The sequence below is a fragment of the Grampus griseus genome (genome assembly GCF_964374135.1).
Source record: "Grampus griseus genome assembly, chromosome: X".
Classification (NCBI taxonomy): domain Eukaryota; kingdom Metazoa; phylum Chordata; class Mammalia; order Artiodactyla; family Delphinidae; genus Grampus; species Grampus griseus.
In genome coordinates this window covers 59,550,110-59,566,921 of record NC_138999.1, presented here as the reverse complement: position 1 = coordinate 59,566,921, position 16,812 = coordinate 59,550,110, and the positions used below count along the sequence as shown (strand labels likewise).

At 36.7% G+C, this 16,812-nt stretch overlaps 1 protein-coding gene across 1 annotated transcript in view; it reads left to right on the top strand.

Annotated features, from left to right (window-relative positions):
* TEX11 (testis expressed 11) overlaps positions 1–16,812 on the top strand; it is a gene marked incomplete at both ends in the record, with an annotated part of 320,506 nt that overhangs the window by 104,304 nt on the left and 199,390 nt on the right. The window contains one exon of the mRNA XM_082682068.1: positions 16,655–16,709. Coding sequence (XP_082538194.1) covers positions 16,655–16,709 — 55 coding nt within the window. The remainder of the gene's footprint in view (positions 1–16,654; positions 16,710–16,812) is intronic.

Below are 16,812 nucleotides of genomic sequence, written 5' to 3'. Positions count from 1 at the left end.
GGTCATGCCTGAGTAGGCAGTCTTGAGCATGTTCACAGTCTCCAACACCCCCCTCCCCAGTTATGAGTGTGATTTGATTATTTTTAAGACAAAATTTTTTAGAGCAGTTTTAGGTTTACAGCAAAATTGAGAGGACGGTACAGAGATTTCCCACATACTCCCTTCCCTACCACATGCATAGCCTCCCCCATAATCAATATCACTCACCAGAATGGTGCTTTTTTTTTTTTAACTAAGGGTAAACCTACATTGACACATCATAATCACCTAAGTCCATAGCTTACCTTAGGGCTCACTGTTGCTGTTGTACATTCTGTGGGTTTGGACAAGTGTATAATGATATGTATCCATCAGTATAGCATTTTAGTATCATACAGAATAGTTTGACTGCCCTAAAAATCATCTGTGCTGTGCCTATTCATGTCTCCCTCCCCACAACCCCTGTCAACCACTGATGTTTTTAGTCTCCAAAGTTTTGCCTTTTCTGGAATGTCATATAGGTTGGAGTCATACAGTGTGTAGCCTTTTCAGGTTGGCTTCTTTCACTTAGTAATAATACATTTAGGGTTCCTTCATGTTTTTTCTTGGCTTGATAGTTCATTTCTTTTTCATGCTGAATAATATTCCATTATCTGGAATGTACCACAGTTTATACATTCACCTACTGAAGGACATCTTTGTTGTTTCCAAGTTTTGTCAGTTATGAATAAAGCTGCTATAAGCATCCATGGGCAGCTTTTGATATAAGTTTTCAGTTTCTTTGGGTAAATACCAAGGAGCATGATTGCTGGGTTATATGTTAAGAGTGTGTTTAGTTTTATAAGGAACCACCTAACTGTCTTGCAAAGTGGCTGTACCATTTTGCATTCCCACCAGCAGTATATGAGTTATGTTCTCCTACATTCTCACCAGCATTTGGTGTTGTCAGTGTTTTGGATTTTGGCCATTCTAGTAGGTGCATAGTGGTATTTTATGATTGTTTTAATTTGCATTTCCTGATGACATATGATGCATGGAGCATCTTTTCACAGGCTTATTTACCATCTGTATATCTTTTTTCATGAGATATCTGTTAAGAACTTTGGCCCATTTTTAAATTGGGTTATTTGGTTTTTTGTTAAGAGTCTTTGTACATTTTGGACATCAGTCTTTTATCAGATGTGTCTTTTGCAAATCTTTCCTCTGACTCTGTGACTTGTCTTCTAAATCACTTGATATTGTCTTTCACAAAGCAAATGTTTTTAATTTTTAACGAAGTCTGGCTTATCAATGAGTTCTTTCATGGATTGTGTCTGTGTCTTTGGTGTTATATACTTCTTTTAATTTTTGATTTTATTTTTGGCTGCATTGGGTCTTCATTGCTGCATGTGGGCTTTCTCTAGTTGTGGTGAGTGGGGGCTACTCTTTGTTGTGGTTTGCAGGCTTCTCATTGTGGTGGCTTCTCTGTTGCAGAGCATGGGCTCTAGGCACACGGGCTTCAATGGTTGTGGCACGGGGGCTCAGTAGTTGTGGCTCACAGGCTTAGTTGCTCCATGGCATGTGGGATCTTCCCAGACTAGGGATCGAAACTGTGTCCCCTGCATTGGCAGGCAGATTCTTAATCGCTGCGCCACCCGGGAAGTCCTTTGATGTTATATCTAAAAAGGCATCACCATACCCAAGGTCATGTAGGTTTTCTCCTATGTTATCTTCTAGAAGTTTTATAGTTTTGCACTTTGCATTTCAGGCTATGATCCATTTTGAGCTAATTTAAAATTTTTGTGAAAGATGTAAGGTCTGTATCTAGATTCCTTTTTTTTTTTTTGCATGTAGATGTCCAGTTGTTCCTGCACCATTTGTTGAAGAGACTAACTTTGCTCCACTGTATTGCTTATGCTCCTTTGCCAAAGATCAGTTGACTATATTTATGGTGGGCTCTCTATTCTGTTCCACTGATCTATTTGTGTTTTCTTTTGCCAATATCTTGATTAATAAGGAACTGTCTTTGTGAGCTATAGCTTTATAGTAAGTATTGAAGTCAAGTAGCAGCAGTCCTATATTTGTCAATTTCTTTTCCTTCCATATTGTGTTGGCTGTTTGGTCTTCTGCCTCTTCATAGAAACTTTAGGATCGTTTTGTCAGTCTCTAATATAACTTGCTAGGATTTTGATTGGGATTGCATCTGATCTATATAGGTCAAGCTGGGAAGAATTGATATCTTGAATTTTTCTATCCATGAACATGGAATTTTCTCAACTTGTTTAGTTTTTCTTTGATTTCATTTATCAGAGTTTTATAGTTTTCCTCATATATTGAAATAGATCTTGTACCTATTTTGTTAGATTTATATCTAAGTATTTCATCTTTTGGGTGCTAATATAAATAGTATTGTGTTTTTTTTTTTTTTTTTTTTTAGTATTGTGTTTTTAATTTTAAATTCCACATGTTCATTACTGGTACATACGAAAGCTATTGATTTTGTATGTTAACCTTGTATCCTGAAACCTTACTATAATCACTTATTAGTTCCAGGAGTTTTTTTGTTGATTGTTTCATTTTTTGTAAATTTTCTATTTTTTTTTTTTTTTTTTTGTGGTGGTACGCAGGCCTCTCACTGTTGTGGCCTCTCCCGCTGCGGAGCACAGGCTCCGGACGCGCAGGCTCAGCGGCCATGGCTCACGGGCCCAGCCGCTCCGCGGCATGTGGGATCTTCCCGGACTGGCACACAAACCCATGTCGCCTGCATCAGCAGGTGGACTCTCAACTGCTGCGCCACCAGGGAAGCCCTGTAAATTTTCTCTTTTTAAAAAATTAATTAATTAATTAATTTTTGTCTGTGTTGGGTCTTTGTTGCTGCACACGGGCTTTTCTCTAGTTGTGGCGAGCAGGGGCTACTCTTTGTTGCAGTGTATGGGCTTCTCATTGCGGTGGCGGGCTTCTCTTGTTGCAGAGTACGGGCTATAGGCACACGGGCTTCAGTAGTTGTGGCTTGCAGGCTCTACAGTGCAGGCTCAGTAGTTGTGGCGCACGGGCTTGGTTGCCCGTGCATGTGTGATCTTTCCGGACCAGGGCTCGAACCTGTGTCCCCTGCATTGGCAGGTGGATTCTCAACCACTGCGCCACCAGGGAAGCTCTTTGTCAGTTTTCTACATAGATTATCATGTAATTTGTGAGCAAAGATAGTTTTATATCTTCTTTCTCAATCTGCATATCTTTGATTTCTCATTTTTGCCTTACTGCATTTGCAAGGACTTCCAGTATGATGTTGAAAAGGAGTTGTGAGAAGGGACATCCTTGTCTTTTTCCTGAATTACTGGAAAAGTTTCAATCTTCTCACCATTAAGTATGATGTTAGCTGTATAGTATTTGTAGGTAGTCTTTATCAAGTTGTTACTAGTTTAATGAAAGGTTTTTTATTTTTTGATCATGAATGGGTATTTGATTTTTTTCAAATGCTTTTCCTGCATCTACTGATATGATTATGTGATTTTTTTAGTCTGTTGATGTCATAGATTACATTAACTGATTTTTGAATGTTGAACCAGCCTTGCATATTTGGGATAAATCCCACTTTGTTGTGTATAATTTTAAAAAATTTGTTTTTGGATTCAATTTGCTAATATTTTGTTGAGGATTTTGAGGATTTTTGCATCTATGTTCGTGACAGATATTGGTCTATTCATTTTCTTTTAATGTCTGTCTGGTTTGGGTATTAGGGTAATGTTGGCCTCATAGAATGAATTAGGAAGCTTTCCTTCTGCTTCTGTCCTCTGAAAGAGATTATAGAGAATTTATTTAATTTCATCCTTAAATATTTTGTAGAATTCCAAAAAACTACTAGAATTCATCAGTGAATTCAGAAAAGTTGTATTTCTGAATTCTGTTATATTTCTATACTTTAACAATGAACTTATCAGAAAGAGAAATTAAGAAAACTATCCTATCAATCACATCAAAAAAATATCTAGGAATAAATCTAAGGAGGTAAAAGATTTGCATTCATACACAAACACACACACACAGTGGAATATTACTCAACCGTAAAAAGAATGAAATATTCTCATTTGCAACAACATGGATGAACCTAGAGAGTATTATGCCAAGTGAAATAAATTTAGAGAAAGATAAATACTGTAAGATTTCACTTTTATGTGGAATCTAGAAAGAAAACAAATGAATAAATATAACAAAAGTTATAGATACAGAGAACAAACGAGTGGTTGCCAAAGGGGAGGGGTTGATGGGGAGGAGAGAAATAGGTGAGGGAGATTAAGAGGTACAAACCTCCAGCTGCAAAATAAATGTCAGAGGTATGAAATGAATGGTATGGGGAATATAGTCAGTCAATAACTATCTAATATCTCTGCATGGTGACATATCATAACTAGACTTATCATTGTGAACATTTTGAAATGTATAGGGAATGTCCAATGACTGTGTTTTGTAACAGGAACTAACATAGTGTTGCAGGTCAATTATACTTCAGAAACAAACTCATAGGAAAAGAGATCAGATTTGTGGTTACTAGAGGTGGGGAGTAGGGAGAGGGAGGATTGGATGAAGGCAGTCAAAAGGTGCAAACTTCCAGTTATAAGATAAGTAAGTACTAGGATTTTAATGTACAACATGATAAATATGACTAACAGTGCTGTGTGTTATATATGAAAGTTGTTGAGTTAATAAATCCTAAGAGTTCTCATCACAAGGAAACAATTTTTTTTATTGATTTAATTTTGTATCCATATGAGATGATGGATGCTCACTAAATCATTGTGATAATCATTTCACGATGTATGTAAGTCAAATCATTATGCTGTACACCTTAAACTTGTACAGTGCTGTTTGTCAATTATATCTCAATAAAACTGGAAGAAAAATTTGATAGAATTCAGCCATGAACCCATCTGGGCCTGGTGCTTTCTATTTTGGAAGGTTAATAATTTTTTTTTTGATCAGCTCTTTCTTTTAATGTTGATCCATAGAAGTTCAGAAACACTGACCTGTAGGGTCAAGTGCAAACTCCTTAGAGCAACATGTGTCTTGTCTCCATCACCCTCCAGCCTCCATCCTGCACCTTCCCCCATGCCTGCTTCTTACTTGACTAGAGCTGGAAGGTTAATAATTTTTGATTCAATTTATAAAATAGATAAAGGTCTAATCAGACTGTCATTTCTTTTCATGTGAGTTTTGGCTGCTTGGGTCTTTCAAAGAATTGGGCCATTTAATCCAGGTTCTCAAATTTGTGGACATAGAGTTGTTCATAGTATTCCTTTTAATGCTCTTGAAATTTTTCAAGGGTTCTATAGTGATGTTCCCTCTTTCATTTCTGATGTTAATAATTTGTGCCTTCAACATTTAGAGAAGAGCTAACACCTATCCTTCTCAAACTCTTCCAAAATATAGCAGAGGCAGGAACACTCCCAAACTTATTTTACGAGGCCACCATCACCCTGATACCAAAACCAGACAAGGATGTCACAAAGAAAGAAAACTACAGGCCAATATCACTGATGAACACAGATGCAAAAATCCTCAGCAAAATTCTAGCAAACAGAATCCAACAGCACGTTAAAAGGATCATACACCATGATCAAGTGGGCTTTATTCCAGGAATGCAAGGATTCTTCAATATACGCAAATCAATCAACATGATACACCATATTAACAAATTGAAGGAGAAAAACCATATGATCATCTCAATAGATGCAGAGAAAGCTTTCGACAAAATTCAACACCCATTTATGATAAAAACCCTGCAGCAAGTAGGCATAGAGGGAACTTTCCTCAACACAATAAAGGCCATATTATGACAAACCCACAGCCAACATCGTCCTCAATGGTGAAAAACTGAAAGCATTACCACTAAGATCAGGAACAAGACAAGGTTGCCCACTCTCACCACTCTTATTCAACATAGTTTTGGAAGTTTTAGCCACAGTAATCAGAGAAGAAAAGGAAATAAAAGGAATCCAAATCAGAAAAGAAGAAGTAAAGCTGTCACTGCTTTCAGATGACATGATACTATACATAGAGAATCCTAAAGATGCTACCAGAAAACTACTAGAGCTAATCAATGAATTTGGTAAAGTAGCGGGATACAAAATTAATGCACAGAAATCTCTGGCATTCCTATACACTAATGATGAAAAATCTGAAAGTGAAATCAAGAAAACATTCCCATTTACCACTGCAACAAAAAGAATAAAATATCTAGGAATAAACCTACCTAAGGAGACAAAAGACTGGTATGGAGAAAATTATAAGACACTGGTGAAAGAAATTAAAGATGATACAAATAGATGGAGAGATATACCATGTTCTTGCGTTGGAAGAATCAACATTGTGAAAATGATTCTACTACCCAAAGCAATCTACAGATTCAGTGCAATCCCTATCAAACTACCACTGGAATTTTTGATATAATTAGAACAAAAAATTTGCCAATTTGTATGGAAACACAAAAGACCCCGAATAGCCAAAGCAATCTTGAGAACGAAAAACGGAGCTGGAGAAGTCAGGCTCCCTGACTTCAGACCATACTACAAAGCTACAGTAATCAAGACAGTATGGTACTGACACAAAAACAGAAAGGTAGATCAATGGAACAGGGTAGAAAGCTCAGAGATAAACCCATGAACATATGGTCACCTTATCTTTGATAAAGGAGGCAGGAATGTACAGTGGAGAAAGGACAGCCTCTTCAATAAGTGGTGCTGGGAAAACTGGACAGGTACATGTAAAAGTATGAGATTAGATCACTCCTTAACAGCATACACAAAAATAAGCTCAAAATGGATTAAAGACCTAAATGTAAGGCCAGAAACTATCAAACTCTTAGAGGAAAACATAGGCAGAACACTCTATGACATAAATCACAGCAAGATCCTTTGTGATCCACTTCCTAGAGAAATGGAAATAAAAACAAAAATAAACAAATGGGACCTAATGAAACTTCAAAGCTTTTGCACAGCAAAGGAAACCATAAACAAGACCAAAAGACAACCCTCAGAATGGGAGAAAATATTTTCAAATGAAGTAACTGACAAAGGATTAATCTCTAAAATTTATAAGCAGGCCATGCAGCTCAATAACAAAAAAACAAACAACCCAATCCAAAAATGGGCAGAAGCCCTAAATAGACATTTCTCCAAAGAAGATATACAGACTGCCAACAAACACAAGAAAGAATGCTCAACATCATTAATCATTAGAGAAATGCAAATCAAAACTACAATGAGATATCATCTCACACCAGTCAGAATGGCCATCATCAAAAAATCTAGAAACAATATATGCTGGAGAGGGTGTGGAGTAAAGGCAACACTCTTGCACTGCTGGTGGGAATGTGAATTGGTACAGCCACTATGGAGAACAGTATGGAGGTTCCTTAAAAAACTACAAATAGAACTACCATATGACCCAGTAATCCCACTACTGGGCATATACCCTGAGAAAACCATAATTCAAAAAGAGTCATGTACCAAAATGTTCATTGCAGCTCTATTTACAATAGCCAGGTGATGGAAACAACCTAAGTGTCCATCATTGGATGAATGAATAAAGAAGACGTGGAACATATGTACAATGGAATATTACTTAGCCCTAAAAAGAAATGAAATTGAGCTATTTGTAATGAGGTGGATGGACCTAGAGTCTGTCATACAGAGTGAAGTAAGTCAGAAAGAGAAAGGCAAATACCGTATGCTAACACATATATATGGAATTTAAGAAAAAATGTCATGAAGAACCTAGGGGTAAGACAGGAATAAAGACACAGACCTACTAGAGAATGGACTTGAGGATATGGGGAAGGGGAAGGGTAAGCTGTGACAAAGTGAGAGAGTGGCATGGATATATATGCACTACCGAACGTAAAATAGATAGCTAGTGGGAAGCAGCCACATAGCGCAGGGAGATCAGCTCTGTGCTTTGTGACCACCTAGAGGGGTGGGTTAGGGAGGGTGGGAGGGAGGGAGATGCAAGAGGGAAGAAATATGGGAACATACGTATATGTATAATTGATTAACTTTGTTATAAAGCAGAAACTAACATACCATTGTAAAGCAATTCTACTCCAAAAAAGATGTAAAAAAAAAAGAACTAAGAAAAATAATTTGTGTCTTCTTTTTTTCTTAGCCTGGTTAACAGGCTTATTAATTTTATCAGTTGTTTAAATACCAGCTTTTGTTTTCATTTATTTTCTCTATTGATTTCCTTTTTTAAATTTCATTGATTTCTGCTCTAATTCTTATTATTCCTCTTCTTTCTGCTTGCTTTTGATTTAATTTCCTCTTTTTTCCAGTTACTTAAGGTGGAAACTTACTGATTTTAGATATTTCTTATTTTCTAATATATGCATTGAATGTTATAAATTTCCTTCTATGTACTGCTTTTGCTGCATCCCACACATTTTGATAAGTTGTGTTTTCATTTTCATTTAAATTATTTTAAAGTTTCTGTTGAAATTTCTGCTTTGACCCATGTTTTATTTACAGTATTGTTTAATCTCTACATATTTTGGAATTTTCATGTTATCTTTCTATTATTGATTTCTATTTTAATTCCATTGTGGTCTGACAGCAGATATTATATGATTTCTATACTTCAGATTTGTTAAAGTATGTTTTATGGCTCAGAGTGTGGTCTTTCTTGGTGAATATTCCATTTGAATTTGGTAAGAATGGATCTAGTAGTCTGTACATTTCAATTATATCCAATTGATTGATGGTGTTGCTGCATTCGACTATGTTCTTACTGATTTTGTGCCTGCTCTGTCTGTCCATTTCTGAGAGAGAGGTGTTGAAATCTTCAAAAATGATAGTAGATTCATCTGTTTCTCCTTGCTGTTCTATCAGTTTTTGCCTAACATAGTTTGATGCTCTGTTGTTAGGCTCATACATGTTAAGAATTGTTATGTTTTCTTGGAGAACTGACCTCTTTATCATTATGTAATGCCCTTCTTTATCCCTGATAATTTTCCTTACATTGAAATGTGCTCTATCTGAAATTAATATAGCTACTCCTGCTTTCTTAGGATAGTGTTAGCATGGTATATTTTTCTCCATCCATTTACTTTTTATCTCTATGTGTCTTTATATTTAAAGTGGGTTTCTTGTAGACAATGTATAGTTCAGGCATTTAAAAAAATCCGTTTGGACAATCTCTTTTTAATTGGTGCACTTAGGCCATTGAAATTCAAAATGATGATAGATACAGTTGGATTAATATCTACAATATTGTACTGTTACAGTCTTCTATTTGTTGTTCTTGTTCTTTTTTCCTGTGGTTGTCTTCCACTCTTCTTCTGCCTTTTGTGGTTTTAGTTGAGTATTTTATATGATTCCATTTTCGCTCTTTTCTTAGCATATAGGTTATACTTTAAAAAACTTTTCTTAGTGGTTGCTCTAGAGTTTGCAATATACATGTACCACTAATCCAAGTACACTTTCAAATAACACTGTACCACTTCATGAGTAGTGTGAGTACCTTATAATATCAAAATTCCTCCCTCCCACCCCTTGTATCATTGCTGTCATTTATTTCACTTTATTCTAAGTGTTATTTATTTCACTTTATTCTCTCTATATATACATATATATATACACAGAGAGAAGATATATAAATATGCACACAGTATTGAACACATTTTTATTGTTATTATTTTGAACAGTTATCTGTTAGATCAGTTAAGGGCAAGAAAAAAATTTTTATTTTACCTTCACTTATCCCATCTTCCATGCTCTTACTTTATGTACATCCAAGTTTCTGACCTGTATTATTTCTCTTCTCTCTGGAGAACTTCTTTTACCATTTCTTGCAAGGTCAGACGGTTGGCAACAAATTGCCTCAATTTTTGTTTGTCTGAGAAAGTCTTTATGTCTCCTTTACTTTTGAATGATATTTTCACAGGGTATAGAATTGTAAGTTGATGCTGTTTTTATCTCAGTACTAAATATTTCACTCCACTCTCTTCTTGCTTGTATGGCTTCTAAGAAGTTGGATATAATTCTTATCTTTGCACCTAAATTTTAAGATAAGGTGTTTTTTTCCTCTGGCTTGTTTCAGGACTTTTTTCTTTATCTTTGATTTTCTGTAATTGGAAAATTATATGCATAGGTGTAGTTTTTGGTATTTATCCTGCTTGGTGTTCTCAGAGCTTCCTGGGTCTGTGGTTTGGTATTGGACATTAATTTGGGGAAATTTTCAGTCATTATTGTTTCAAATGTGTCTTCTGTTCCTTTCTTTTTTCTTTTGGTATTCCCATTACACTTATATTATACCTTTTGCAGTTGTCCCACAGTCCGTTGACATTCTCTTCTTTTTTTTTTTCAGTCTTTGTTCTCTTTGCTTTTCTGTTTTCAAGGATTCTCTAGCTCATAGATTCTTTCCTCAGCCATGTCAAGTTTATTAAAAAGTCCATCAAAGACAATCTTCATGTTTGTTACAGTGTTTTTTACCTCTGGCATTTCTTTTTGCTTCTTTCTTAGCCTATCCAGCTCTCTGCTTATGTTGCCTGTCTACTTTATTCATTGGAACCCTTAGCATATTAATCATAGTTATTTTAAATTCCTGGCCTGATAATTCCAACATCACTGCCATGTCTGGTTCTGATGCTTACTGTCTCTTCAAATTGTGTTTTTTGCCTTTTGGTATGCCTTGTACTTTTTTCTTGGTAGTGGGATTTGACATACTTGGTAAACGGAACTACTGTAAATAGGCCTTTAGTAATGTGGTGGCTAGGTGTGGAAGAGGGAGAGGCCTATAGTCCTATGACTAGTTTTCAGTCTTTTCGTGAGTCTCAGCCTCTGAACTGTGAACTTCACACGTTTCTCTTTTTTTTCCTCCCCTCTTAACGTGGTACAGAATGGCTAGCGTACACTGGGGTTGAGTATTTCTCTTCCCCAGGTCAGTTAGTCTCTGATAATACCCCAGTAGGTTAGGCCCTGGTTCACTAGTTTCCCATGAGGGCAGGCCTTGTTAAGAACAGATTGCTTTAAGCTGTTTCAAAATGGTTCCTTTTTACCTTTTCCTGCCAAAGCCCAAGTGGATTTTTCTATGATATTTACTGTGGGAATCTGGTTGAGCTCCTGGAGATAGTCTGACGATATTGTGGGTATCCCCCTGTAACTATGTCCTCTTGGAGTTTTAACTCTCAGACTTGTCCACACTGAACCTCCAGCAGTCTGTCAACTACAGTTCTCAATTTCCTGCCCTAGCAGTGGTGCCCTTGGTAGTTTTTACTTGTGAATCTCTCTTGTGCTATGCGTCAACTCCTTGTATTTTTGCCAGTCTCCCCAATCTTGGGGGTAGTGGTTTGCCCTGTGTCCTCACCTCTCTTTTGGATCCAAGAAGAGTTGTTGATTTTTAAAAGTCTTTCCAGTTTTTTACTTGTTAGGATGGAGTTGTGCCTTCCAAGATCCTTACATGTGGAGCCATAAACTGGAAGTGTGATTTGATTTTTAAGCTTGGCTTCCTTACCATCACCCCTGGATCAGAATACCTTAATTTTCAGTCTGCGTTTGGTCAGAGGTTCTGATAAGCTCCTTGAGCCACTCAGGCTCAAGTCTCTTCGCTGATGGATCTGTGTATGCCTTGAGGAATGCTTTCTAGTCCCACATTTCCCTCTGATTGTTCCTCAGCGGGTGCAGCCTAGAACATATGCATAGCCTTTTGTATCCCCAGGGATGAGTGTGACCCTAGGATTATTCTTCTTGTCTCTCCCTGGTTCTCTTTGTTCAAACTTCTGGCTTGTCTGCTATTTCACTTGTTGCTACTACTATCTTGGAGGTACCAGCCCCTTCTTAATTGCTTACCAGCAAGATCTCCATTGTTTTTGACTATGCCCTTAGGTAGGAATCTCTCCTTGCTCTGTTCCAAATAAAGTCATTCCCCTTAGGCAGAAATGCTGAGCTCTTCCTCTTTGTTGCCCACTTCTTCCCCTGGGTAGAAACTGGCACACCGCTGCAGCTGGGGGCAGGAGCATGGCAGCTACTCTTGCAGTGACACCCCTACTATATGAGTAGATGTTGAGGAGATGGTAGCCCCTAATCTACTTAGCATGCCCTCCTGTCCTGCATCCTCTGCCAAATGAGCCAGCCTGGGTGAAGGGGATTAGGGTCCCAGTATTCTTCAACTGTTACCCCTGGGGTGGAGCCCTTACCCTAAGAGTGAGAACTGAGTGGGGAAAGGAAGACCCAGTCCTCTCGTTGTGCCTGCCAATAATAGCACTTCTGCAACACAGATCTGGGAATGATGAGAGTGGCTGGCAGCCTGAGTCTAGGACCTGGAGGGAGAGGTAATTCCCGCTTTCTTTTTGTTTTAAATTGAAGTTGATTTTCAACATTATATCAGTTTCCGGTGTACAGCATAGTGATTTGATATTTTTGTATATTACAAAATGATACCACAATAAGTCGTTACCACTTTTCACCATACAAAGTTATTATAGTATTATTGCCTATATTCCCTATACTGTACATTATGTCCCCGTGACTTACTTATTTTATAACTGGAAGTTTGTGCCTCTATCTCCGTCACCTATTTCACTCATCTCCCTACCCCACTCCTGAATTCCTATTTTCTTGACAGCACTCATCTGGTGTAGCCTCCATGACATGGAGGTGTTGTGGATAGGAGCAGGTCATGGCTCAAATGCCACAGACTCCCACTGTTGTTACTGAGATTCAGTTGATTTTTTAAAAATAAATGTTTTTCCATTTGCTGTATGCCCTTAGGACACTTTCCAGAGACCTTAAATGGTTGTTTTAATGATTTTTCCAGGCAAGTGGTTGTTTCACTGGGGAGAGGGGGTCCAAGAGCTCCTTAATACCACTGTTGCAGAAGTTCCATTTTCATTGATTATTTTGAAAACTGGAAGTAGGAGGTTTAATGTACCAACAGAGACCTCTATGAGATAGGGCTTACAATGAGGCCATTATAATGTAGGCCAGCATTATATCCTTGTTAGCAAGCTGAAAACTCAGTTTGGTAGCTATGGGTCTTTTAAAAAGTAAAAGTAAAAGGAATACTTCAAAGTAATGGCTTCAATTTACTCCAGTTCACCAAAATTTTATTGACTTCCTCCCTTGGAATACCAATTTTATGGTGAGTGATCTTTGTTTTACTTTAAAGCTTTTTTTAGAAAACCTGAGGCTCATATTAATACATTATTTGTGGTTATTAGAATGTCCCATAGGTAATATGGTATGGTAACTAAAGCAGAGAACTGAAAGTCAAATTTCTTTTCTCCCCATCCCCTTACTCTCATTTTTAATACCAATCTAGGAAATATTAGAAATCACTTAACTGCTAAATTGGTTCATTCAGCTGCAAAATGGAACTAATATTGTGCGTCACAAGGGTGTTGTGAAGCTTAATAAATATTGCTAAAGCATTTGTTTCCATGAAAACTCCTGTATTTGTTTTATTTTAAAAATATATTTCTTACACTTTAAAATGTGCCCATAAAGTAAGGGCTTGTACACACATGTAAAATAGTTTAATCTAGTGTATATATAGCCAAATGGAAAAGAGCAGTAATATAATTATAGAGTTGATTTATTGGATATATATCCTGAGGAAGTTGTGGTTTTCCTTTCTTTTTTTTTAAATGGGTGTTGAATTTTGTCAAAAGCTTTTTCTGCATCTATTGAGATGATCATATGGTTTTTATTCTTCAGTTTGTTAATATGGTGTATCACATTGATTGATTTGTGTATATCAAAGAATCCTTGCATCCCTGGGAAAAATGCCACTTGATCATGGTGTATGATCCTTTTAATGTGTTGTAGGATTCTGTTTGCTAGTATTTTGTTGAGGATTTTTGCATCCATGTTCATCAGTGGTATTGGTCTGTAATTTTCTTTTTTTGTAGTATCTTTGTCTGGTGATGGTAGCCTCATAGAATGAGTTTGGGAGTGTTCCTTGCTCCGCAATTTTTTGGAAGAGTTTGAGAAAGATGGGTGTTAGCTCTTCTCTAAATGTTAGAATTCGCCTGTGAAGCTATCTGGTCCTAGACTTTTGTTTGTTCGAAGATTTTTAATCACAGTTTCAATTTCATTACTTGTGATTGTTCTTTTCATATTTTCTATTTCTTCCTGGTTCAGGCTTGGAAGGTTATACCTTTCTAAGATTTGTCCATTTCTTCCAGGTTGTCCATTTTATTGGCATGGAGTTGCTTGTAGTAGTCTCTTAGGATGCTTTGTATTTCTGAAGTGTCTGCTGTAACTTCTCCTTTTTCATTTCTAATTTTATTGATTTGAGTCCTCTCCCTCTTTTTCTTGATGAGTCTGCTAATGGTTTATCAATTTTATCTTCTCAAAGAACCAGCTTTTAGTTTTATTGATCTGTGCTGTTGTTTTCTTTGTATCTATGTCATTTATTTCTGCTCTGATCTTCATGATTTCTTTCCTTCTGCTAACTTTGGGTTTGGTTCTTCTTTCTCTAGTTCCTTTAGGTGTAAGGTTAGATTATTTATTTGAGATTTTTCTTGTTTCTTGAGGTAGCCTTGTATAGCTATAAACTTCCCTCTTAGAACTGCTTTTGCTACATCCCATTGGTTTTGGATTGTCGTGTTTTCATTGTCATTTGTCTCTAGGTATTTTTTGATTTCCTCTTTGATTTCTTCAGTGATCTCTTAGTTATTTAGTAACGTATTGTTTAGCGTCCATGTGTTTGTGTTTTTTACGTTTTTCTCCCTGTAGTTCATTTCTAATCTCATAGCATTGTGGTCAGAAAAGATGCTTGATATGATTTCAGTTTTCTTAAAGTTGCTGAGGCTAGATTTGTGACCCAAGATGTGAACTGTCCTGGAGAATGTTCCGTGCGTACTTGAGAAGAAAGTGTAATCTACTGTTTTTGAATGGAATGTCCTATAAATATCAGTTACATCTATCTGGTCTATCGTGTCATTTAAAGCTTGTGTTTCCTTATTTATTTTCATTTTGGATGATCTGTCCATTGGTGTAAGTGAGGTGTTAATGTCCCCCACTATTATTGTGTTACTGTCAATTTCCTCTTTTATAGCTGTTAGCAGTTGCCTTATGTATTGAGGTGCTTCTATGTTGGGTGCATATATATTTATAATTGTTATATCTTCTTCTTGGATTGATCCCTTGATCATTATTATATAGTGTCCTTTCTTGTCTCTTGTAACATTCTTTATTTTAAAGTCTATTTTATCTGATATGAGTATTGCTACTCCAACTTTCTTTTGATTTCCATTTTCATGGAATATCTTTTTCCATCCCCTCACTTTCAGTCTGTATGTGTCCCTAGGTCTGAAGTGGGTCTCTTGTAGATAGCATATAGATGGGTCTTGTTTTTGTATACATTCAGCAAGCCTGTGTCTTTTGGTTGGAGCATTTAATCCATTCACGTTTAAGGTAATTATTGATATGTATGTTCCTGTGACCATTTTCTTAATTGTTTTTGGTTTGTTTTTGTAGGTCCTTTTCTTCTCTTGTGTTTCCCACTTAGAGAAGTTCCTTTAGCATTTGTTGTAGAGCTGGTTTGGTGGTGCTGAATTCTCTTAGCTTTTGCTTGTCTGTAAAGCTTTTGATTCTCCATCGAATCTGAATGAGATCCTTGCCAGGTAGAGTAATCTTGGTTGTAGGTTCTTCCCTTTCATCACTTTAAGTATATCATGCCGCTCCCTTCTGGCTTGTGGAGTTTCTGCTGAGAAATCAGCTGTTAACCTTATGGGAGTTCCCTTGTATGTTATTTGTCGTTTTTCCCTTGCTGCTTTCTATAATTTTTCTTTGTCTTCAAGTTTTGCCAATTTGATTACTGTGTGTCTTGGCATGTTTCTCCTTGGGTTTATCCTGTATGGGACTCGCTGTACTTCCTGGACTTGGGTGGCTATTTCCTTTCCCATGTTAGGGAAGTTTAGACTATAATCTCTTCAGATATTTTCTCTGGTCCTTTCTCTCTCTCTTCTCCTTCTGGGACCCCTATAATGCGAATGTTGTTACGTTTAATGTTGTCCCAGAGGTCTGTTAGGCTGTCTTCATTTCTTTTCATTCTCTTTTCTTTATTCTGTTCCACAGCACTGAATTCCACCATTCTGTCTTCCAGGTCACTTATCCGTTCTTCTGCCTCAGTCATTCTGCTATTGATTCCTTCTAGTGTAGTTGTCATTTCAGTTATTGTATTGTTTATCTCTGTTCTTTAATTCTTCTAGGTCTTTGTTAAACATTCTTGCATCTTCTCGATCTTTACCTCCATTGTTTTTCTGAGGTCCTGGATCATCTTCACCGTCTTTATTCTGAATTCTTTTTCTGGAAGGTTGCCTATCTCCACTTCATTTAGTTGTTTTTCTGGGGTTTTATCTTGTTCCTTCATCTGGGACATAGCCCTCTGCCTTTTCATCTTGCGTATCTGTCTGTGAATGTGGTTTTTGTTCCACAGGCTGCAGGATTGTAGTTCTTCTTGCTTCAGCTGTCTGCCCTCTGGTGAATGAGGCTATCTCTGTGGTTTTCTAAAGTTAGAAAGTATTGCTTTATGTAATTGATTTTTATGTATCAATTGGCTAATCATCTGTTGTAGTGCAAAATAGAAAAGTTGTAATTAAGTATAATTATAACACGTCTTCTTAGTAATATGTAGTCTTGAAAAAATATATATAATTTGAAATAAATATGTATTTATATGTATTTTTTTCCTTTTTTAATGATAGACAAAGCTATGATACTGGGAAGATGGATAAGCTTTCTGTTCCACAGGAAATGCTGGTAAGGATTATGTTAAATATTGCAGAAGTAGGTTCAAGAAATACAGTTTATGTTATTGTAAGAAAATTATGATAGGCTGTCCCTCCATTTGTGAGTAGATTAT